The sequence below is a fragment of the Stegodyphus dumicola genome, chromosome X1, assembly GCF_044657685.1.
Source record: "Stegodyphus dumicola isolate Sdum_Otavi_A_Nest chromosome X1, ASM4465768v1".
NCBI lineage: Eukaryota > Metazoa > Arthropoda > Arachnida > Araneae > Eresidae > Stegodyphus > Stegodyphus dumicola.
The window spans coordinates 81,264,879-81,290,618 of NC_140780.1; the positions used below are offsets into that span (position 1 = coordinate 81,264,879).

General features: G+C 30.9%; 1 protein-coding gene across 1 annotated transcript in view; it reads right to left on the reverse strand.

The window, feature by feature from the left end:
• Positions 1 to 9,323: 9,323 nt before the first annotated feature.
• The window catches only part of LOC118202165 (glutamate receptor 1-like), a 209,386-nt gene continuing 192,969 nt past the window's right edge, over positions 9,324 to 25,740 (reverse strand). Inside the window, exons 10-15 of the mRNA XM_085808169.1 lie at positions 22,168 to 22,366; positions 20,638 to 20,882; positions 18,668 to 18,776; positions 15,416 to 15,553; positions 13,185 to 13,283; positions 9,324 to 10,699 (exon numbers count right to left, since the gene is read on the reverse strand). Coding sequence (XP_085664295.1) covers positions 13,188 to 13,283; positions 15,416 to 15,553; positions 18,668 to 18,776; positions 20,638 to 20,882; positions 22,168 to 22,366 — 787 coding nt within the window. The 3' untranslated portion in view covers positions 9,324 to 10,699; positions 13,185 to 13,187. The remainder of the gene's footprint in view (positions 10,700 to 13,184; positions 13,284 to 15,415; positions 15,554 to 18,667; positions 18,777 to 20,637; positions 20,883 to 22,167; positions 22,367 to 25,740) is intronic.

The window sequence follows — 25,740 nt, forward strand, 5'->3', positions numbered from 1 at the left end:
ATCATTAATGTATAATGATGATTTTATTTACAGGAAATGAATGCATAACTATTTCCTTTTCAACAAATAATTTCTATAAATTCTGCAACACAACCATTTTGAGTAAAAAGTCAGAACTTCCTTATCTTTAAGTCATAAGGAAGAACTCTGTTGCCTAGATACAAACAGAGAAAAAGAGCCACAATGTCATAAAAATGTGATGAGGTTTTGCTAACAGGAAATTAATTAATATTCATTTTCCTTTTACGAAAAGTATTTGACAATGTGTATTATTTCCTATTTTACTGGGGGGGAAGCGTCAAGATGGATTATAGAATTATCATTAATTCTTCATATGAATATTTAGAATTTTTACGAAGAAACTGTATTGCTTAAGTCATTAATCAGCCGCTTAAAAAAATCTTTATTATCAAAGCAGTGTTAATTAGGGCTCCCGGAATATTAATATTATTCTTAAAGATTTGCATAATGGCAGGATACAATAAATATTTACGATTGCTGAGTTTAAATACAAACAAATCGTTAAGGTAGTAAGCGTGTACTAAATTCAGAGCTTTTAGGAAGTATATTTTACAGCTGGAATTTATTTAAGTACTATTGTGTTTTTTCAGTAATAAGAAAGCATACTATACACTTATAAACAATAAGTGAACTGCATTGCTCTGTTATTTGACTTTATTTTAGATTACTTGATTATTGGCTTTTAATTCCAAATTATGTCTCATACAAGTATTAAATTACTCTTCTTGCTATAATTATTCGAAATATTATTAATATTTTCTCAAATAACTGCTTTAATAAAACTTTAAGAAGTCTGCTTTAAAACAACCTGCTTCCCAATCATTACTACACATTTCATTATTATTTCAAGCGATATATCGATAGTGAAAAAACTGACTAGAATGAGGCGTAAAAATTTGACTCAACAAAGCTATAGCGCTAATAATTTTTAAATACCTTCAGATTTAACTTCCGCTTTTTTAAATATGCATATCTATGTATAAATTTTATGCATCTAAAGATTTACTTTAAAAGAAAATCAAACGCAATAAAAAATTCCGACAAATGTGATTTCCAAAACAACAAGCAAAAGGTAAGTCATTTTTACAACATAGACGAATAACAATATACATTAATGTTTCTTATTGGCTGGCCCACTTTGCATTCAGGAATTAATGACTTTGTTTAATTTAAACGAGGAAAACTCATATTTGCGGTATGATAAACTTTAAGACAAACATGCACATTTATTACTTATACACTAAACTTTTAAGTATCAATTTACATCTCCTTTTTCCATGGCAGTGCGGGAAGATCAGTCATTGTTGATATTCACTGGGTTTTTCCTAAACTCACCTTTCACATTTTGTATTTTAATTTCCATGTAACGAGAATTTCCGTTCTCATTGATTACATAGTAACTTGATATTCTCAAAATTATCTTTATTCCACAAAAATTTATTTAAAATATTTTGGGAATGTTTATAAGGTATATTTTAGTGAACACTTTATTCTTATTATCATTCATTTTTTTATGCTCATCGTTTTTCGTCAGCAATCAACATAATGCAAATTACGCTGGGTTTAAACGGCAACGAATTTGTAGTTATAACAGAGAGCTTTGACATCCCTACAGAAAATTATTTATCCCTGAGACGTCCATATACGTGCCGTTTTGCGTTTCGGCGAGTGGTTTTGTACGTATTAGCGAGCAGGACTAGAATCCGTTCCGAATAAGGCGTTCAAATGTTATCCTCTTTTAGCACTTTTCTTGAGTTTCTGAGAGCTCGCATGCTTACATCTTATCTGAGTTTTTGGATTTCTAATAAGAAAATAAATTCATCTAAGCACAGGAAGGTTAAACAAGACTATTTTAGTATCTAATTAAATTTAAGCTTGCATATTATTCACTAATTTTGTGTACTCAGGGCACTGCATTTATAACACTTCCTTATTAAAAATGATTAGTATAAATATATGCTGCTCAGAAGATAGATCTACTATAAAACAGAGCTTGCGTAAATTAATGTAGTTACTCCAAATTGAATTTTATTTTACTCGCAAACTGTATTTGAACAGTTATTATATACCAAATAATTAATGGGGTATTTGGTGGCTGATATTCCTCATTTTAGCCGCATAGAGCTGTAAAGCTTTGCTTAACTCGTCCGTGCTTCCTGTAGAAAATATGCCATGGGTCGCATACAGACTTTAATATTTGTTAAAAATAAAAACCTCCCATCAAAATATAACTTGTTTTCCTTGTTATAATATCTGCTGACGTTGTATTTACTTTTTAATCCAAAATATATGTATTAGGAGGAGGATATGGCCGTGACATATTAAATGTGAACATGACTTCTTAACACTTGTGTTTTAATTTGTATGTCTAGTTTAAAAGATCTGGTATTGATTGCTAAGAGCAGTTTCAGATTAACTATTCAATACGTTCCCCTGATTTACATTCTTATTTTACTTTTACGATTTTGATGCTGAAAAAATGCGTTGCTTGCAATTATACATTCTTTCAAAAATACATCATAAATAGTGATTGTTCGTAAAGGGCTCGATAGGTTTCTTCAAACAAATATGAATTTTGGAAATCAATTTAAATTTCTCTTTTATGCGTTATTTCAAGTGTCCATATGCCATCTGCTAGTGCATAAACCCAAATAGAATTTCATGAAATCTGTTTTTAAAGTCTTCTGACAAAATTGTAATCAATAACCCATATATGTTTCACTGGTTAAATGACTTTGCTCAGACGAAATAGGCAGTTCAGACAGAAACCTTTGTTCCGAAATAAATGCAGTTGTTTCTCATAATATGGCATCGCTGCAATTTAAGTTTTTCGCCTCAAATTGGAACATTTCCGTTCTTTAATACACCATTCACTAGTTTATCTTGGTCTTAAAAATGCATGATCAGTTCGTTAAAATACAGAGTCATATCCGATAAAAGTAATTTCACTAGTTATCATTTTCATATTCAATGTCTTACGAGTTCACTGTTTTCTTCATGTTTCGGTTATACGACCCAGGCCTTATCAATGGAATCAGAGAAGCGCATACACATGTGGTCTATTGATCGTAGGTTGGTCACGCCTGACACACTTAGCTTAATCACTTACTCAACTTAATCATATATTAACACTCAGATTAATCATACGTAGCGGATTATATTTACATCTGATAAAACGGCTTTTTAAACACAATCCCGGTTACTCAAAACAATAGATTAAATTGCAGATGAATCAATACTCCCAGAAATTCTTCCACGTCATTTTTTCAGGGTAAACTGAGTTCTGTTACATAGCGCTTGATATAGTTATATTATCAGTGATACTACCATTGATAAAAATTTAACCATTAAATTTCTATGTCATATTCGTAGGTTAAAATAATCGTTATAGGTTTTGTGTTATTGTGCAATATGTTATATTGTGTATGTGATTATGACACAGCCTCGAGGGCTATCTGCCTAAGGGATGGGATGCCTTCGTGGAGGACTTTCTAAGGGAAATTGGCTCGTATACATGTTCACATGGGCAAAACCACGAAAACGCCCATGCAGTCGGCCCGTTCGCGGGATTCGAACCTCGGACCGAACTACCAGTGTTCAGCTACTTTACCGCTCGGTCGCTGGTGGACCCAATATATTATATTATTCTTACATTATTAATTTTATTTTTATCTTATTTTTCATTTATTTATTTTCCTATAGCTGATATTTTATCTCATCAATGTTTTCTTTTGGGTTTTTAATGTACTTTGCAAATGTAAGGTAAATATCAATCTACTCCGCTTAAAGATCGTGTAATCTCTGTTGAAACACAATAGGCGATTTTCCGTATTCCTGTATCAATTATAGACAAACAGTGTAATATTTCCATACAATAATCTCTATTGCTGAAACAATACCGTTTGAATAACACATTTTTACAGGCCTTGAGCGCAAATATGCAAAAGCTAAACCTTTTAAAAATGTATAAAAACCTACTTATTGGGAGGGATTTTATAACAATAACGAGTTAAATTAGAAAATAATATTGCCCTCAAATATTACTTTGTTATTAAATTTACGTTCTGGAGGCCAAAGTTTGAAGTCATCAAAAGAGAAATTACATTATGCGAAAATGTATATATAGATTTTTCTTTACGGTCTTTTAAAGAAATTCATAGCATAACATTTACGAAAATTGCTGTTTTAATTCCCAGTAAAGTAATTGAGTTAATGGAAATTTTAAGGAATACTATACTTTACTGCGAAAGTAAATGAGGTAAATTTTAAGTTTTTGAACAACATCATTTGCGTGATCTAATAAATTTTTCCTGCCGCCCTATCCAATTTAATGGTTAGTGGTACCGGCATGTCACTGGGTTGTAGTTTGAATCCCTGAGAAATCATGGATTATTTAGCTTTATCTCCCTTCTAGCGGGTGTAACACCGGCCTATCTCTACGGTACACCTTGAGTAACTGTCTTGGTGATGAAAACACTAAATGATCAATGAGTATATACATTCTCGACCAATGGCCTGATATTTATTGGAAAAATTATTTTGTCATTATTATAAATAAGACCCTAACTCTTTTAGTTTAAGCCAAATAAAGCTGACATTTACTAAGGGAAGATTGTATAAGCTCTTATCTTAGAAACACGTTTTCAACTTAAAATTACTTCACTAAATAGATTAAACTTCACATGAAAACCAATGCTTTATGATTTTGTGCTCAGTTTCTGTAAATGAACGACTTAAATAAGACCTTTGAAAGTATACTGAATACCAAGTTCATTCGTATATCCTAAAGTTAAACATGCTTAAAGAATCACTTGTCATCAATCATCCAAGTATCATGGGTCATATACCTATTTAGCATCAAATTTCGTCGTTCTGTTATCAAGGAACTATGTACCACCGAATTCAGTTCAACATAACCACAACTAACAGACAATGGTAAAACCCGAAATTCGATTTCTTACTTTCTGTATTTTTCGTAACAATCACAGTCATGCTAAATTAAGTCTAATTAATACAAAACACTTCAGTCTCTAGCTATTAATGATCAAGCATTCAGTATATAAAATGTTTTCCATTTTTAGTATTTTATATAAAATGTGCGTGGTGTATATTAATGTGATACATATATATAATGTATATATATATATACAATATATATATTTATATATATGCGTGTGTATGTATATTCACAATATACACATATTCGCAGTGCAAAATGCTTGTATGATATGGAGATTTGAATGAATAGCACCGTATATGGTAAAATTTCACAGCATTGGTACTCATCTGGTAAATGTATTCATCTATAAGTCATTAGAGGCCATTTGATATTCATAAGCAATTGTTTAACCTCTGACGTTACAGATTATACAGTTACTCTTGGCACATATATGTTTTGTTCAGTTGTATATAAATTGATGACAACACATTAAACAAATACTTTTAAAGGAGAAAACAGCCACGTACCTACGAACGCAGTTGAAGCAAGAAGTATTAAGCAAAATATACACTACAGATGGATTGATTTTACATATGGAATTCTAGAATACCATTTGCTATAAGTACATTTTCACTTCAGTTACTAATATAAACTTTATGAGGTTCATTTGCCATGCGAACATAATTAATAACAACTAAACTCGAAACAATTGAGTAAATGTACCAAAACGTTTTATTTACAGTTTACTGTATTATCTTCCATCATAAATTAGCTCTGCGTAGTTCTAGAACCCTTAGTTTATTCAGCTTTGATCATCATCGACGTTTCATATCAATACGCAAGTGATGCTCATGTAAACAGGAAGACAAAATTACATATATTTAAAAACTTACAGATAGAAAATATGCATAAGGAACTGCATTAAACTTAACATGCTTTAAATGCAATTTGAATTTGTCAAGACGTGCAAAAAGAAAAACACTTTGTGAAATTACAATAAAAATTGTCTGCACATAAATTACCTTCCACGAATAAATAATATTTTTTATTAAACTGCACCACCTGTTTTTTAAGAACTAATTTAGATTGCTACCATCCATTCTATTAAATATTCCAGTTTTAATGAGATTTTCATTTCACTTATCTCAATAAAATTAGATTTTTTTCAAGTTATCATCTTAATCTTTTTATTGTTTTTAAAGCATTGATAAGTATGTTGTTTTCCAAAATTGAGCTTTTCGAAATCAAAAATAAACTATGAAATTAGACGCACTAAACATTATGACGAGCATTATTTTACTTAATGGTACTCATGAACATAATCATTAACATACTGATGAGATTAATAGCATTAATTCGGAATTAAAAAGCATTGTTTAGGTTATAAACATGCATAAAAAAGGAATAGATAAATTGATAACTTCTGATAATGGATGCTAGCAGATAACATTTGAAAAAAATTAGAAACATTAAAATATTTTTGCATTATAATAGATAACAGTTTAAACAGGTTATAATTTTGAAACAGATGAAAATGTTAATTTTATATTTTACAATAAAATTAAAATTAAATTTTTAGGAATAATTCAACTAGCAATTACCTAAAATTAAAGACCCTTAAAGTACTTCATGTAACAATTTTAATGGAAAACATCTTAGACAAATAATCTTTGCGTGCTTTGTTCTAAGTGACAAAAGAAACAAATAAACACAAAATGTGATTAAAGTTTAGACGTTAATAACAGAAAAAAATTCACTTTTTGTTTCTACAAGACCTAGGATTGCTACAGATTGGCATTTTCCTCATCAATCTGGATGAGAGATTCCAGCTTATTTTCTCTCTTATTAACATTTAAGCATTTTCCAAAATAACAGCAAGTTTTTAGGTAACCATAGAATAAATAAAAATTTGCAAATTTCAAATGCAATCGAAATATTGTAAGAGCTAGAAAAGGAGAAATGTTGCTTACGTGTGTGCTATTAAGTTGTAAGCATCACATAAATGTAATTTGAGGATTACTTGAGATATTTTACTGATGAGATAGATATTTAGAAAATTAGGAATATATTCCTATTTGACAGAAACCGATAACAAAGATAAGAAAATTTAGCCTCCATATTAGTCGGGCAGTAAAACTAGTCACATCTGCTAAACATAATTGATTATCCGATATGCAAGATTCATTTTTTTATTATTTTCGGGTAGCATGTACATACTTTTACACGGGGATTTCTTGACGAGAAAACAGAATTAATGCAAGATTAAAATTTTTTTCCTCATTATAAAAAGTGTCAGAAGGTGAAAGAGAATACACAATTTACAGCAACTATAACAGCGATTTGGCATATCCCTTTATTACTGCTGCGGTCTGAAACGTTTATTATTTAATCGAATACCACATGATGAAATAAAATGGCTTGCAATAGAATACAAATTCATACTGCAGCATATTTTAGCTATCTATTTATAAATTAAGCAGCTCAAATAAGTTAAGTGGCTTTTAATTTCATCCAAAACTTAAGAGTCCAAATAATTTACTCTCCCCTATTCGCATTCAACTTTCTGAGATGCCTCGATTAAGTTATATCTCATTTCTTCTCCGATTCTTGGGGTTTACTCATAAGAAAGAAATTACCTTGATTCAAAGAAGTACTGTAAAATTTAAATTGTGCTTTAATATGAAAATTTATCGGAATGGAGTTCATATCGTAACTTAAATCCCCATTTCCGCTTTTCTGCACAAAATAAGATTTATCTATTATATAAATTAAAATTTTTAATCGTTAAGAAAACATTTCTGAAACATTCAGGCCTATAACATTTTAAGCTCACATATTTAAGCTACACAAAAAACTCTTTCCAAACAGAGAGCGTCAGAAAATCTCTTTATGATTTTATGCATAGATGTAAAACATAAGCAATTTTTTTACTTCAGCAATGAAATGTATAAACAGTACTTTCATTAGGGATCTGCTCTTGTTTTATGAATTTCATGAAATGATCATGAGCTAAAGAAACAAATTAGGTATATTTTACTCAATGGAAATATCTATTGAGTACCCTAATTTCATAAGAGGTCGAAGACTGAATTGATATATTTTTTCTTGATTGTTCGAACTAAATATACAAAATTTAATACACTTGATTGTTCGAGCTAATTATACAAAATCTAATACTCTTATATAATTATAGCTAATCTAATACACTTTTCGTTCTTTCTTCTTCCTTTCACAAGACTTCATAATAATAAGTAGTATTATATGACTCACTTGTTATACAAGGTGATCCAAAAGTTGCGTACATCAAGTTTTCAAAATTTTAGGAAATTAATAGATAATTAATGGGAAATTCTTTCAGTAGTTTAACACCATTACACTGTTACAAGTAATATATTATTTAAAATTTCATTTGTTGTTTAGGCTGCTAGCTTTAAAAAATGATTGTTTGGTGGATGTAGGGGATGAATGTTTCCCAAGCAGAAAAAATTTTTATGACTGATGAGCATTTCTTCGCTTTCTTCCGAAAAATTGTTGAAGCGTTTTAAAACGCCTTCCAAAATTTTCCGCTTCGTAACCTAATTAAGAGAAAATGAAACCATGAGTTCAAACAACCGCCGAAAAAAGTGACCGCAGATATCTTCTGAGTTCGGACAAAAACGAATGAAGTAAAAAATAAAAAGTTGCTATCTCTAGCAAGAAGTCTGAGAAAGATGACATCGCAATCAAATTTATGCTTTGCAAAATCATGAAATAAATCATGAACCTTTGTTCTGCTTGAGACTCATCTCCATCTTGTACCAAACAAACGGTTTTTAAAATTAATAGCAGAAACTTCAATTTAAATTTCAAGTAATATACTCCTTATAACATGTGAAATTTCCACAGTTTAAGAAGCTTAATATGCGCGTTTCTGGATCACCTTATGGCACTTTTGCTTTTTGTTTGCTTTTTCAGATGTTTGGATTATTGCTGTATGGAATCTAATTACAATGTGTCACTAACTTCCTTTCCCGAGTTATCGAAATGGAATTGGTACGCGCATGCAAATCAAAACTTAATAGCATTTAACATTAAAACTTTAACGAGTCCATTCTTCAGCATTATAAACAAAATTACAAAGGTAACAGTCTACTTGACGAAACTAAAATTCACAATTCAAAGATAGTCCTAGAAGGAGTCACAGTTCACTACTTTTCATCCAGCTAGGCATAAAATGTTTAGCTTACCGGAACTTTTCTCGTGGTTACTTACTGCAGCTTAAATTATCAACGGCTACTACTTACAATGGTTTCTCTGCCAAGTTTATGTCCAGGCTTCAATTCAGGTGGTATTAGACATTCGACATACACACACACACACACACACAAAAAAAAAAAAAAAAAAAAAAAAAAAAAAAAAAACTATAGGCCACTACCGACTGAATGACCACAGTTCCATTTCATGATATTAAATTTTGGAAATATCCTATGTATTTTTGTAGAAATTGAGAAAAAGTTTCGTTACTGAATTTATAGTTACATTTTTTAAACTCTATAAAATATGGAAATAAATTCTACGAAAACAATTGGTGTCCTTTATAAACAAAAGAATTGATTTCTTTCTCTCAAAAATCTGAATGTCAGTATTTAAATAACAAATAAGTCAAAGCAAACTATGCATGATATTTCTCTTAAAAGCCATTCTGTAAGTGTTCAAATTTTCACAGCTTTATTTTGTAATTTCCAAGACTTCTTTTGTGATCCATATTGAGGAAAATGTAACTATGGTTTAGTTTTGATTATTTTGAATGGCTTCTAAAATTAATTCATTCATATTTTCATTGACTGGTATTGGAAAATCAATCACTGATCTTCATTAAATTAACGAATCATTAAACAAAACGGAATAATATTATATGAAGAAGAAATGAGATATTTGACTTCAAATGTTTTTGCAGTCTTTAAATTAGAGTGTCTTATAAGTTCAGGATAAATGCGTTATAATGTTTGATAGTCACAAAGTCTTTAAAATGTTTGATAGACTGCGGATGAAGCTACTAAGCTTAGACCTGTCACTAATTGGCTTTCACCTGGATTCGCACAAAAAGGTCTAAATTTACGCTGAGGAGATTACTGCGTTGAAGTATCTAAAAAATGAAAAATGATTCCCGAAGCTAGTCGTTATGTTTATTCTACAATTATCAAATAACCGTTATTGCATTGACAACATTGACTAGATCTGTTACCTATAAACGGATTTTTGAGCAGATTCTATTACATTTCTGTGATGCTGGAATTATGACATACCCCATATTTTCGTTACGTTACGTTCTCGTAGAATACTCATTAAGTCTTTGTAGCAGTGCAGTAAGTGAAACCCATTCTTAAAATTTTGTATATTTACTAAATAGAGTCACTGAGAGAAATGTTTACAAAACATGTCTCTCCCAAGCATTTCTAACATCGAAAATTGGTAGACTATCATTAACCCTTTAAAACAATGAAGAGCAATTAACCCCCCCCCCGAAAAAAGTCAAGATATGTATTAATAATTATTCTGTAAAATTTGCTTTTTCTTGCCAATAAAAAATGCTCTGTAAACTTTAAATTGCACATGAGAGCATTTAGCTTGTCCATTTGTGTAAGGTTGAAATGGTGTGGTTTAAGAAAGCTCGCTATTTTACACCATTGTATGATAGTTGACCTGTTCACACAATCCTTCTGAACTCACTAGGGGTTCCGTGGGTAGAAAATATCGAGGCTATAAGAAAAAAAAAAGAAACAAAATTAGAATTTAGAATAGAATTATATAAGTTATTTACAAACAGATAATAAAAATAATTGAATTTTGTTCCCTCTAGTCTTATTACAAATTTATCTAACGAAATATTTAGACATTATTTCATTTTAAATGTTATTTTTAAGACGCTAAGCATGTGTTGGTACTTCCTTCTAATGTATCCCTTACAGCGTTTGGATTAATTATTGGCTAGTTATAAAAGGAATTCTCAAATAACACTTTATTAACACTTCGTGTGTGGGTATGTAGAATGAGGTAAATGATACAGTGATCGGTCTGCTTTTAACGGTAATTTTCTTTTCTCCATTTTCAGTTGCCAAGAAGCAGTTAATGATTCAACAGAAGACAATGGTCAATTCCTATAGGTTTTAATCTCCAAAATGCAATAAGTCTTGATAAGAAAATTAACTTCAGTATTCTAACTTAAGTTTTTATTTAAATGCCGCCCAAACGGTATAGTGGTTAGGAGAGCCGACTGCGATACCGAAGGGCTCGGGTTTGAATACCGAAGATGGTATGGATATAAAATTGTCTGTCCCCTTATAGGAGGTAGAGGTGGCTGCCTATTAGCTGCCTCCATAATGCTATAAAATGACCACCATCTCTGGCTTTAATAGTGGCGAAAGCCTAAAAAGGGCGAGTGCCCACCATTAATAAGAAAATCTTTTTCATTTAGGTACTCCATCAAAGGTATCTTATATCAATATGTATTCTAGAAACTTTTCGATAATCAAAATCTTGAATAATGACATGAAAAGAAAGCTTAGATTAAATGGATATCTCTCCCAGATTGCTAAAGATATGGTAAAATACCATCACAAAAATATAGGAAGGTAATAGAGTGGCCGTCTGGGGAGAAGGACGCACATCTCACATCGGAGGTATACTCCTTTATATGCACAGATTACGGCATGTACAAATAGGTAGGCTCAAATACGGATGGCTCAAAAACAGAGTCGGTAATCTGATGTGTCTTCTGTCAAACTAATAATTCATGTCCATTTATGCCTAAAAGCGAAAGCTGGGAGAAAACAACTCTGTATTTCAGGAAGAGATATAAGGGAGGCAATAAGATGCTTCTCATACTCACAGAGACAAAATTTCATAATTTTTAAGCCACTCTGCTTCCAGCTTAGAAACGATAGTGAAGAAAAATAGCGGAGACGCACTGGTATTAAAAATACAAAAAGAGCTTATAGAACTTCCATCTTTGCAAATACCAAACATCAGATAGGTCCCTGCCCATCAAAGTATCACTCGCAATGAAAGATCTGACGTGCTTGCTGAAGACGTTGCAAACAGCACAAATGTACAGCGACTAACAAGTATCCTAATATCGCACATACCCAAAAGACACCTTAAATAACTTAGTATTGGAATGACAGAAGAGATGGACAAAGGAAGAGGTGGGCGGGAGAATAAACCACCGTTTACTAAAGGTAAGCTTAGGCGTCTTTAGTAAACATTAAGTCTCACCGTTCTAGCTTAAGCCTGTTCCTGAATAGTCTCAACTCCTTTCAGGAATACCTGCATCGTTTCCGAAGCATAGAATTTCCACTTTATGACTGCAGCCAAAAAGGAGATGAAAATTACTTCTATCATTATTGTCCAAACACCAGCACCTAGCGTTTGAAATGCAGTAAGCAAGTGAAACTAGGTATTCATTACGCAAGAAAGTGACATTACAGAAAATTAAGGAAATCTCGCAATACTTTGTGACAAGGAACAATAGTCAACGACGTTTTACACATATAGAATGGCAGAAGTCAGTTGTCACTGTAAGATCTTAACCGTTTGAACTATAGTGTATCTATCTATCTCTGTATATATGTTTGTAACTTTTATTGTTGTACTTTGTGTCCTTCAGTTTATTTTATGCTTTGTATAATAGTTTTATCTTATCCTCTTGTATTGTCATGTCCTTGGTAAAGAATCCTGTAAAAATTCCACCTGCTTTGTAAACGTAATTGGCTTTGATAGCTACTGCATTTTATATTTTGAAACACTAAATGCAGACTCGTTAGTAGTAAATCTCCGTTTTGATGACACAATTTCGTTTACTTTTACCTTTGCTGCTCGAAGACATCTGAGCGGCGTTGATGTCGCAAGACCTCTTTATTATAAAACAAACTTGTTATCAGTTTTGAGCCCATAATCCGCCTCCAACCCATTTATAGAAACTTAAGCAAGTGCTACCCAAATATTACTGAATAGCTAATTATCCACCTCTACCGATTTATAATTGTGCATTCTCACAAGAACACTGAAACTCTTGAATGTAAGTGTCACAGTTATTAAAGAACTTCATTATTTTACGAGTTATTGTTTTCATATTTTCGTCCAAATCCTGCATATTAGCGGCTTAGAAACAGTAGCAAGATGCAGTGAAAAGCTTTATACGGGACAGAAAATTCATTTATTAGTTATTTGAGAAGTTATTTTGTACCAATCAGACAGAGCCACTCATTACCCGGCCTCTATCTGTTTCATTTCCTCCAGTAATCGATAGCCTGACTTTGCTAGCCATAGCTTCACAGATGCTCATCTGAAAAGAAAAAGATTCCATTAAAATTAGAAATAAAAATTAAAAATGTCAATTGAATAGCAGCATATTTTAATTTAAGTTCAGATATTATGATGATTTATGATACAAAGATTTTTACCACTGAAAATATTTCGTTAAATATTAGATTAAATTTCAAATGGTGAATGATTTTATCTGATATCTGCTATTGTAAACAGATAACACATTAGCTGATCATGTGCAAATGCACACTTAATTATTTAGTTACGACTTTGTTTAAATCAATTCTGCATTCGAATGGCAAACTTTTGTCGACTCGAGAATTTTCTAATTATAAAGTACCTTCTAATTAAAGCTTAGCAAACTTTTCTCAAAAACATTTTATATAGAATAAAGATGAAATTGTTTTCTTATTACATCACATTAAAATCAAGTTACATTAACATGCATATTAAATTGGAGTTGAGAATAATATTAATAAAAAAAGGGAAATCTGCCCTTCAATGGTAAGAGCATGCCATAAATTTATAATAAATGCATTATAAATTCGTATTTGGATCAAAGTGGAAAAATACTGGAGTATGGCAAAAAACAAATTTTAGTTATCAGTTAATAAAATTTTATAGAAAACTGCACACTTCTAAATCATGAAATACATGGAAAAAATTATTACATCTTTCCATTTCTTTACTCGTTATACAATGAATCGGATTTCAGGAAATAACTATCATGCAATATCCAGTACATTTACTTTTCGCGAAAATGCAATTTCTTGAAGGCGCTTTATTTAAAATGCAGATTAAGTTTTATTATTTGATAAGTAATACTTAAACATGCCCTAGACATGTTTCACACGGTTTAGATTTGGAGACCTGGCTGGCCAATCTCTCCTGTGAATATACCAAGTATGAAGATTCTCTTAAATTTAACCACCAGTGCAAAATGTCTCCATAAAATAGCAGTCCATCTCCTAAATATACGGTTCTGTACTTTTATGTAATTCATAAACGTAGTCCTATCTTTAAAATATGTATTTAAGTGCATATGTGTTTCCATACTTTATTGAAAGATTTTACAAGAGACTAAATTTTTCGTACGTTCTCTAATGCTTGATACAAACACATTACTTAAGCGTCTATACTTGATAAGGGTGTCCGCCGATAACATCGCGGCAAAAACATCGCGGACGAAAACGTCGCGGAGAAAACAACGCAAGGCGAAAACGTCGTGCTACAAAACATCGTGGGAGAAAACATCGCAAAGAGAAAACATCGCAGTTCTAAAACATCGCGGTACAAAATATCGTCGTCGAAAATAAAGCGGTTCAAAAACTTCGCAGTTTAAAAACATCGTCGTCGAAAATATCGTGGTAAAAAATAAAGTATCTACAAATCATCGCATGACGATAACATCGCAGACAAGCTTTTATCAGGCTTTAATAACTGTAAATAGATATTCCCATAATAATTTGTGAGCGCAAGATGAAAAGAAGGATAATTTTTACTTTCACATTTTTTTATTAACTAATAAATTTTTGCTGAAAAATTAAGAAGGAAACTTAAGCAAAGAAAATTAAATGCAACTTATGGATTATACTTTTTATGAAAAATTACATGTAAAAACTTTATAAAAAATGATTTATTAATGGTCTTTGTTAGTTAACTATGTCGGTTTAAAATTCTATTAAGTGCTATCAGTTGCATTAATTTTCTATGCTTAAGTTTCCTTCTTATTTTCTCAGCAAGAATTTATAGTTAATATAAAATATGAACAACAAATTATCCTTCTTTCCATCTTGTGCTCACAAATCATTACGGGAATATCCGTTTATAGTTAGCATGTTTGCGATGTTATCGTCATGCGATGATTTGTAGATACTTTATTTTTTACCACGATATTTTCGACGACGATGTTTTTAAACTGCGAAGTTTTTGAACCGCTTTATTTTCGACGACGATATTTTGTACTGCGATGTTTTCTCTTTGCGATGTTTTCTCCCACGATGTTTTCGCCTTGCGTTGTTTTCTCTGCGACGTTTTCGTCTGCGATGTTTTTGCCGCGATGTTTTCGGCTGTAACCCTTGATAAGAACATCACTTATCTGATGAACGATATAAACAAACTTTATATTATTTATTACAAAACTATACTAACCTTTGATCGCATAGCTTCTATTCTGGCTTTATAGCAGAATTCTAGTAATGCAACAACCATGGCCAAGACAAGTCCACCAATAAGGATGTAGAAGCATCCAGCAACGTTGCTAAGTGTAAGTTCATTTTGCGAAGATTCCTAAAATTTGCAAAGTGTTATTATTTCTGTATTCCAAAATACAAAATAATGCTCTCCAAATTGCGAAATAATACATTCACAAATTCGAAGTTGCTAGAAACAACAAAACTAAATGAATATAAGAGTGTAATAAGTAGGATTTTACGAAAGTTCAGAACTCCTTAGGTTAAATTCATAAATATAACTAGATCATAGTGACGTACTAAGGGACAGTTAACAGATTGTCAGCAGAGTTTATCTCTCGTAAAGGGAAAAAGATAGATGCATCCAATTTGCAAAGCTTTCTCAGTGGATAAAAAGAGTTGTCTTTCCCCCAAAACTTGACAGAGATAACAAATGAATTAAATAGCCTATTCCGAAATTCTACGAAGTCTGTCTTTTGTATAACAGGATCTTCGTTATTTGGACTAGGCAGAGAAACTGGTGCAACATAAATAAAACAAAATACTAATAAAAAGACATGTTTTTTTTTTTTTTTTTAAAGTTTTATTTAGTATACCGAAATGCATTCATTTAAAAGAAAATTTAATTTGTTGCTAAATGGATATTTTAGATATTTTTTTAATTTCTAGGTTTTGCAAAGCACACCTTTATGTTAATTTGGCAATCAAACCTTAAACCCTTATAATAAGTAATCACAAATTAATTGCATAATAGTTTTAGAAGATGTTTCCAATAAGATATTTATCAGTAAGCCCGGACAAATAATTGAATATTTCTTAGAGCAAATCATGCCATTAAAATATGGAAGCCTATCAGTTATAAATTTTTCTAGTAACTGTGATCAACATAAATGTGAAAGATTTGATTTCTAAGTGGAAACTAAATCGGCAGTACAACTGATAAAAATTATTTATTTTACTTAAAATAAATTGAGTAATTTTAATACATTGCAAAGCGCTTTATTCAGCACAACTTAGACAAATGTGTAAAATAATAAACAAACGGATTTTTATCATAATGCCCTGAATGTGGAAAGCAGGAAATGTGACCGAGTCTTGTTATTGTCAACACTGATTGCAGGATGAAATCAAAATTTGATCGTTGATAAGGTACGCGCTACAAAGATAAAATAAATAACGCAAATGCCTACCTTCCTAATATTACATTTTAGTTTCTGATATATTTTAGATTCTAAAAATACACTTATTCTTTAATGCATTATGTTTCCTCTTTATTTATTTGGGAGCAAAGCATTGTATCCCCAAACTAGCTGGGGAATGATGGGAAATTTTAATGTGGTATGTCAGATAACCACGTTAAAATTTCCCATTATCTAAATCTAGTCTATCTCATTTCGGTACATTAATTACTCTTTTGTGCTTAACGTAACTAAAATTTTAAAAACAATTTAATACCTTTCATTTCATTACCTAACTTTCAAAATGCGCTAGTACAAGAGCAAACATTAACTTTATTTACGTTAATGCGTGCAAACCTATGCAGGCAATGAATTCCCCACATTAAAGCTGAGTTTCTCCACCCAGTAATCCAAGTGAATTATTAGTGTTCCTTCCATAATTAGATAAAGTGTACTGAAATGTTTGCTTCCACAGTAGTTAATATCGTTTATACTGCGACGTTTTGTGCAATTTTAGGGATAGGTGAGTAATGACTCGAAAATGATTTACAAGCTCATTAATAATAAGAATTTTTAAATACATATCGGAAATAAGTGCGACAATTTTGAATGGATCTTGTAAGTAGTGGTAAAATTATTTCGTTTCCCATATTTTACTCCCATGTTATTTGGATATTTTACAAGATTGAGAATTATTATTAAGTCGTAAAAGAGTCCTCTATTGTTCAGACATTCCAAGTATTTCTCGAATTAACTCACACACTGATTTGAAGTTTTAGAAGCTTAAAAAATGTCCCCATAACAACCCTCCTCGACAGACGCTTTAACTTTCGTTCGCGTCTAAGATGCGGAAAAGCAGGTCTTGAGGTTTCTTCCTGCCAAATAATTCAACATCCATACCATGTGATTTAACTTCCACTACAAACTGATAGAACTAAACTTCGCTCTTTTGAAAACTGGAGTTTCAGTGAAATTGCAGTTAATTCACGGTTACCTTTTGTATACTTTTGTGGAAAATATCGCCCTGCAGTCTTTTTCGTGTTTTAGTAAATCGCACAGTAATGTCCTTTTCATATTCAGAACCAGGATTTAAAAGAAAATTTTAAATTTCGAGCAGCGATGTAAAAAACAAATACTACATTTTAGGCCTTTGAAAAGTAAAGAATTAGTTTTATTTTACGATTAAGCAAAAAAGCAGCTTTAGTTTAGCGTAAACTTTTATTAAAACTCTATCGATTTTGAAGGTAATCGAACGCATGTCCTTCTTCAGGAGCAAAACTATTCTTGTAAAATAGAGAATAGTAACAACTATTTATGTATTCAAAAAAATAGACGAAAAACGCGAAAAGTAACGTAAAGTTATTAATCGAGGGAAAAATTTTAAAAATTAGCAAGAATATTTCAAATTAAAAATTGCAGTTAATAATTACAAGAATTTTCCAGAGTTTCTGAAACTCTACAACAGAGGGTGAATTTATGAGCACAAGATCTGGATCAATAGCTGCAAAATATATTTTTGCAAAAATGATGCTGTTCCTGGAGAAGACAGATCTGTCAAATCGGCGGCGAAATTGATAGAAATTTAATCCAAATATACTGCACACTAAGGTTATTTTATAAGGTATTCCCCCCGCCTTCTTTGCATGCCTTCGTAGTGTAGTGGTCTGCACGCTGGGAGCGTATTCTGGAGGTCCGTGGTTCGATTCCCCGCGAAGGCGTTGCTCATTTTTCATCTCCCTGCTTCCAAAAAATACCTAATATCTCTACAACTTTTTTGCCTAATTTTTAATTTTACATTTAGGTATTTCTCTTAAAGCGGGCATTATTTTCTACCTTAATTTATTCTTGTTAAATTTATAAATACATTTACTTTTTTGGCTTGTTTTTAATTTTTCAATCTGTAGTACTTCGTCACTGAATTTGAAAGTTTTCCCGCCAAATTATTATTTCCCTTCTTTTATACACAGACTGGTATAAAGAAAAGAAAACAATTAAATAAATGTTTAACACTGAAACTTCTCAAGCAGTATTACCTTCGTATCCCCATTTCTACATTCACTTCTGTCATACCACCATTTATTTTCTAATCTTGCTAGATCACCTTTTTCTTTTAGAGATAAGACAGCCAAATTGAGTTGGTCCCTAAATTAAGAAGAAACTTATTTGAAAATTGAACAACTCCTACATACAAAGTAACTTTCTGATCAGCAAACAATTATCAACATACTCAAGTAAACAATATACATACAGAAGTAGTATTTTAAATGTCCATAGTTTTTCAAATAAACTTTATGTGAAACGCTTGCAAACATACCAAATCGAGCAATAACTGAAGTAGTTTTTAACTTCAAATGGTTACACCATTATTAAATACAGAAATCTACATTTTATTATTTTGAGTCTGAAATAAGAATGTTCCAAAGATTTTAAAGATGATTAAAATCAATGAAATATCATTTTATGTTTATAATATGAAATCTCGTTACATATGCAGCTAAATATTCCTTGACAGATGATTAATTTCGGTATATTTCTGACTATCACCTCAAGAAAAATAAATGATATTTTTTTTAAATTGTCTCTTTGCATGTGAAAAATCATAAAATTTGCAGGAAGGTCTATTTTTATATTTTGCCAAAAAAAAATAATTCTTAAGAAGGATTCAGCCATATCGGAAATGATAGGAAAGCTAAATCAAAGTAAACATTTCTTAGATAAGAAAAGAACATAACATAGTTAGATCCTAAAATCTCTTTATCTGTGTATTTGTTATATTCCATGAAAAAGATTAATTTGTATTTCAAAATTTTCTCTTCTATGTTACTGCCGAGAGGTGAAGTATAGTAGAGGTATAGTATACATGGCATACAACGTATGCCTACTAGAGGTGAGTTAATGAAGTGAATCATCAGAAGTGAGTTAATGTTTTAAATACTCAAAATAAATATGAAAAATGTTAACAAGAAATGAATGATTTTTATTTTTTGCGGTTAATGATTTACACTCAAACAAATGATAAAAAAGTTAATTAGGTTTTGAAGACTTTTTTTATTTCTGATTGTCACAGGCCTGCATAAGTGCTTTTGAGATATCATTTGTGAATTCCGACATTCTCTGAGAATTTCGTCCACAGACCTGAGTTAAAAAATAGCGCTATTCCGCTGATTAAAATATATTCGAATACTATATTTAATATTGCTTTTGATTATTGTTTATGTTTTATCACAGAGCACTAAATCTCATGAACTATAAAATGTACGTATAAAATAAATTCAATCTTAAAGATAAATTATTATTATACAAATAAGATATTTTTAGCATACCGTAAAAAATAAATCAGCTGCAGAAATTATTCAGCACTGAAACGAAAATCGCATTGTTACCAAAATCATATAGCTATTTAATAATTTAAATCAGCAATGATTTAAATTATTAAATCATTGCTGTTTTAAGTTATTAAATAGCTATATGATTTAATATTTAGTAATTTAAAGCAGGAATCCGCAAGCCTGTTAGAAATGAAAAAGATCCTTTTCAAATCCTGAAGAAATAAAAATATCCTTTCCAGAGAATTCCTCTATTATTTTAAGTTATAAAATTAGCATCAGACATTAAATTTATTGGCTTCTATTTTATTTGGCTTACATATCTAACGAGAAATATTTGCTCGCTTATCACTAATAACAGCATGATTGTATACTGAAATTTTTTAGACTTCATAAATATGCTCCTTTTCACTTCTTTGTTAAGATTTAATGTGTACAGTTAAAAGCAGCAAAAAGGGTTCATCGCTGTATGAGTTTTGTGATATTAACATTGCTCCAGATGTTACTAAGCCTCACACTTTTGAATCTTAACTGATTCTTGAATTATTTTCGACTACCAAAATCCCTTAATGATCTTTGCGGTTAACATAAAACATTTTGGATTCTCCTCTATAGCAATAAAATATTCTTCAACTATTCTAAAGCAATAAGTTAAATTATTGAGCTGTGTCAGATACCTCAAGTTTGATCCAAGTGGTGTTGCAACACCATAACCTTTGGCATCAAGGTTACGACCAACTTTCATAGTATCACAAGGCTGCCTTTCATTGATGTAGTCATTCTTTGTGGACTCCATGAGAAAGGCATACTTTCCTTTTGACTCTCGAACACGTCTGATGCCTTCTTCATATGATGATACAAAAACATGCTTCCTGGAATTCATGAACTCCCACATTCGAGCATAAACCGTAATTTTGGATCGCTGCAAAGACAAACGTTTCCAGTTATCGAGTATGTTTTATATAGTATCGAAATCCTTTGAATGTTGTATAATAAATATCTTAGAGTATTTTGAAGATCATTTTGATTGCGAAGATTCACTACAACATTTAGAGTTAATTTTAAATTTGTAAAACGTTATTTTAGATTAATCAAATACTATCAATTCATAGTTCCTTGCTGTATATTCCTTTGCTGTAAAATATAGAACTATTTTTGTCATTTAATTTGAGAACCTTTACCATCTCTGTTGAAAATCTTGACCTTATATCGCATAGAAATCAGATGACAAAAAGAGAATGATGTCAAAAATATAGTATCGGATTAAAAATACGTACCTTTTCACAAATCGGTTTGTATGAGCTATTGTTACAAAAATCTTGTATCTAATATTAAATCACTAATATAAAAAAAATAAATTTTGGTATTAAGAAGTCCTCTACTTAATTAGACCCGATAAGAGGCTATGTACTTCAAAAGTTTAGTGTAAAAATGTTCTAAAATTCGTTGTTATTATAGTTATTATTTTGGGGAACTAAAAGCGGTTTATTATGCATGTAATGTCCAACTGTTTTGCTTTCACACATTAGTATATATGCTTCGAAATGTTTTATCCCAGAGGATACTTAAATCTTTTAAAGCGTGTGTTTTTATCTAGAAGCGTTTTCTGCTGAAGTCTTATTCCGTTCATATCGAATAAAAGCTGCCTCGTGTTAATACTTAGCTTCTTTGAAAACTGTTAAGAGTTTCCGGAAATTATTCAACTTAACGAAGGCTACTTATTCGTCATTTTTACTTTACACCCAGTTTCAAAGAGTTGTAAATCTATGAAATTAATGACAGTTCATGTAAAATGTACTTAGTTGCATCTTTGTCGAGTATCTCAGAAGCAGCTTAATGTTTCTTGACAAGAATAACTCTTTTTTTATCTTATCAAGGTTTTACATGTTAGTGTCATCTCAACACGTTGACTTAATTTTCCCCTAATTTCTACAAACGTTATCTTTTCTTTTTTCTTCTAAAATATTTGATTGCATAGGCACAACGCCTTTAAAACACTTTTATGTTTGTTTATTTTTTGTTAGTTTTCAGTTGTTACGTTATCTGTCCCTCATGTGTTTACCAAATTATAGAAATGAACGAGTACAGCAGTGTATCTGTAAATCGAAATTTTTTGTAGAAGACTTCCCATACTGCATTGATTAGATTTAACTAAGAAGAAAAGTTACATTCATTGAAATAAACGTATCCTGCGATTATGTACGAACCTTGAAAAACTCTTGGGTTGAGGAATATCTCAGTGTGCCATATTCGACTTCTGTTTGTTTAGCCAGATCATCGGCGGAATTGATGGGAGTGACCATTCTCTCTACTGTTAGAAATGCAGCAAGATTGGCGGTATACGAAGAGATGATAATAAGAGTGAAGAACCACCAAACGCTTCCGACAATTCGTCCTCCAATAGATCTGTACATAGAAAATATTTTAACTGAAAATGCTTACATTCAATAAAAATAATTTTAAAACAAATAATTCACACACTTTTCACCTATTTTAATTTCACACTTAGGTGAACAAAATCATCAGCGCTTTAGGTAACAGATGGCAATTGTCGATATCGTTCAATTCATTTACTTCTTACAAATTGTTAAATGATTATAATTTTGTTGTTACTAATTGCTTCTGTAATCGGCAGATTGCTACCCATATTATTCCGTTATCTAATAATAAACATGTTCACTCAAATCTAATTGTCTTCTGCTCTATAGAAATGCTTCTTGTATTCTGTACTTTAACAAAAACTAAATTCTCCTTGAACTACATATTTCGATTGCGTATTTTCTATCAAAACTAAAGCAAAAAATTAGTTTTCACTATGAAAGCAATTATTAGTTGTCTTAACACCACCTATATTTCATCGTACCAGAAATATATGCTTCTTATTATGAATATTATGAAATGTTTGTTTTCATATGGAATCCATGCTATTCTTTCATTGTTTAACCTTACTCATTTGGCAGAGACACAAAATTTGATTTTAAATTTCCTGTTTCAAATTCTAAGCAAATTAATTTCACATTAGTTCCTTTAAAAGATTAATGGATGTTGTAAAGAATTTCTATGCAATTTCGGTTGGAAATACTCGTGCTTCTGAATGTTATATATTTCTCGAATTGATAGTCAGGAGCGCTGCTGTTATGTGATTGATGGTAAAATACTATTGAATAACAAGTAGATCAAATGGTTTTGCTATCTTGTAATCCCGTAAGAGTTTACGATTTGATAACTCGAAAACACCGTGACCTTAAAAAAAGAGAACCTATACAGGAAACTATTATAATATTAATGCAAATAATCTGTGTTAGAAAATTCTAAAAAGGCCTAAATTAAAAAACGTTATAATTAAATATAATGATTTTTAACGAGTTTTATCTCTTTCGAAGTTTATAAATGAATATAATGTCTCAAAATAACAACTGCTAGATTTTGACTTCTAATCTTCATGGACTACTTTCTAAAAGAAATTTTCTTTTTCTACAGGTGTAATAAATGAGCCACTTCCTTAGCCACGACAGTCAGATTTGTTTAATTCAGCGAAAGTTAAAATCCTCTCCGTGATTCAAATCATGAATCTTCCACGTGCTAACTGGAAGTGTTGCGAATTTACAACATACAACACAAAAGGACATTCGTTCATTCCTTAATAGTTTAAATGAAAAACTAGAAGAAAACTAAATTATCTGCAAAGTAATAATAACAATAAAAATAAATGAATAAAGGTATTAATTTAAAAAATATATAATAAAGCAAATTATTATCTAAGTATACAATAATAAATTTATGATATTACCTTACTTTAGAAATTTTTCATTCAGTCATTTTAATGGAATCTTACATCATAAGGAATATTGTCGTAACTAACAGCGTGAGTTAATGGAATAACGTCGAATCGCTTGGTGGAATAAAAAATAAAGTGACCCAATGTGCACCATTTGGGGAAGATTTTAATTTATTCCTTCATTTATAAAGTTTCCTATAAAATGTATAATCCCAAAAGTTTGCATTTCATAAAATAAACAATAGAAAGTTAAATATGAAATTGGATATGCAGTCGATGCTCATTATAAAGATCATTAATTATACACTGCCCTCCAAATGTTAAGTAACAGCTGTTTTTGAAGGCTCTCCATTACAAAAATATCAGTAATATTAAAGTTCACAGTTTATATGCATAATAGTAAAGAAGTTAAGAAAATATATGGAAAAACAATTAAATTTACAAATTGTATAAACCTTTCCATTACAATGACAGAGACATGCTCACCAGTGGCAGAACTATAAGAGCGTTGAACATTTGTAGTTCGACATCAGAAATTACGGTGAACAAGCTGGCTCCATGTGAGGTCACTTTCGTTTAATATTACGTAATAGGATTTTTGTTATTCTTAGACATTCTCCAAAGCAGGCATTGTCCTGTCAGGCTTTCCAGTGTTTTACCATAATCTAAATAAGCCTAGCAACAGCAAGTTCAAATTCCCTAACTCATAACCAGTGTATTAAATAAATTTTTATCATAGCGATTATAATTTCATAACACTTTATAGCGTCTTCTGCATTTAGAATGCGGGAGTTCATTTAAACGAGCGTTTTATTTCATAATTTAATAGTGCTTTATTCATATCTGTTTATCACATTTAACCGTATTTCGAAATAATAATGAATTTTAGATGGATTTCAAGTGATTCTAACAGTAATTTATATTTTAAACAAGATACACTTCAGGAAGAAAAGAGCAGAACTGGGTTAATTTAAAACAGAATTTAGTAAAAGGGGATGAAAATCTTTAAGTAATTTAAGTAGAAATTAAGCACTGTGTCAACATTTAAAAATAATATTTGGATATATTATGCATTCCTTATAACTGAGGCTAATATTTGATTGAATGGTTGATTTCATCAATTAATAAACATTAAAGAATAAAAAATCTAACTGAAAATTACGACATGCTTAAATCGAACAAAGCACAAATGGTGTTAATCCCGATGAAAATTTTGCAGAATATTACAAATGATGCAAAATTACTTTTTAATATTTCTTATATATGACTATTGACTAAAGATTTTGACAAAAGTTAATAAGCTTTTCCGATTATATGCTATATATAACGCATATGTTCTTCACTCTGTGTAGAATCAAGAAGGAAAATAACAATAATGGGAAAAGTGCATGACGTCAGCTTAGAAAACGATGGTGCTTGACATCTGTTAGGAAAGCTTGAGAAATTTTCAAGCAAAATAACGTGATGAGCGAAAGAAGATAATTTCCTCTCCAATTCTGAGAAATGGTGTGTGTGTGTGTGGTTATAGCAAAGCCTCGAGGGCTATCTGCCTAAGAGGAGGGATGCCTTCGTGGAGGATTTTCTAAGGGAAACTGGCTCGTATATACGTTACACAAGGAGAAAACCACGAAAACGCCCATGCAGCCAGCCCGTTCGCGGGCTTCGAACCTCGGACCGAACTACCAGTGTTCAGCAACTTTACCGCCGGCCGCTGGTGGGCCCTGAGAAATCGTGAATTATGATATAACAAATTTTAAAAAAATCACTTAATCAGTATTTTTTATCTATCTTAATTTCTAGAAGAACGGAGGGACGATATTTTATATGAGAAAATCTTATGATATCGGCAATTTCATGTTTTGAGGCTATCAAATTTGAAAAGAGTAGAACTATAATAACCGAAATATATGGATCAATTTTGAAAAAGTAGCTAATTTCTGTAAATTGAGTTAGAGGTTAGAAGTATACTTAATTTGAAAGTTTATTTAAGGTCCTGTGCGAT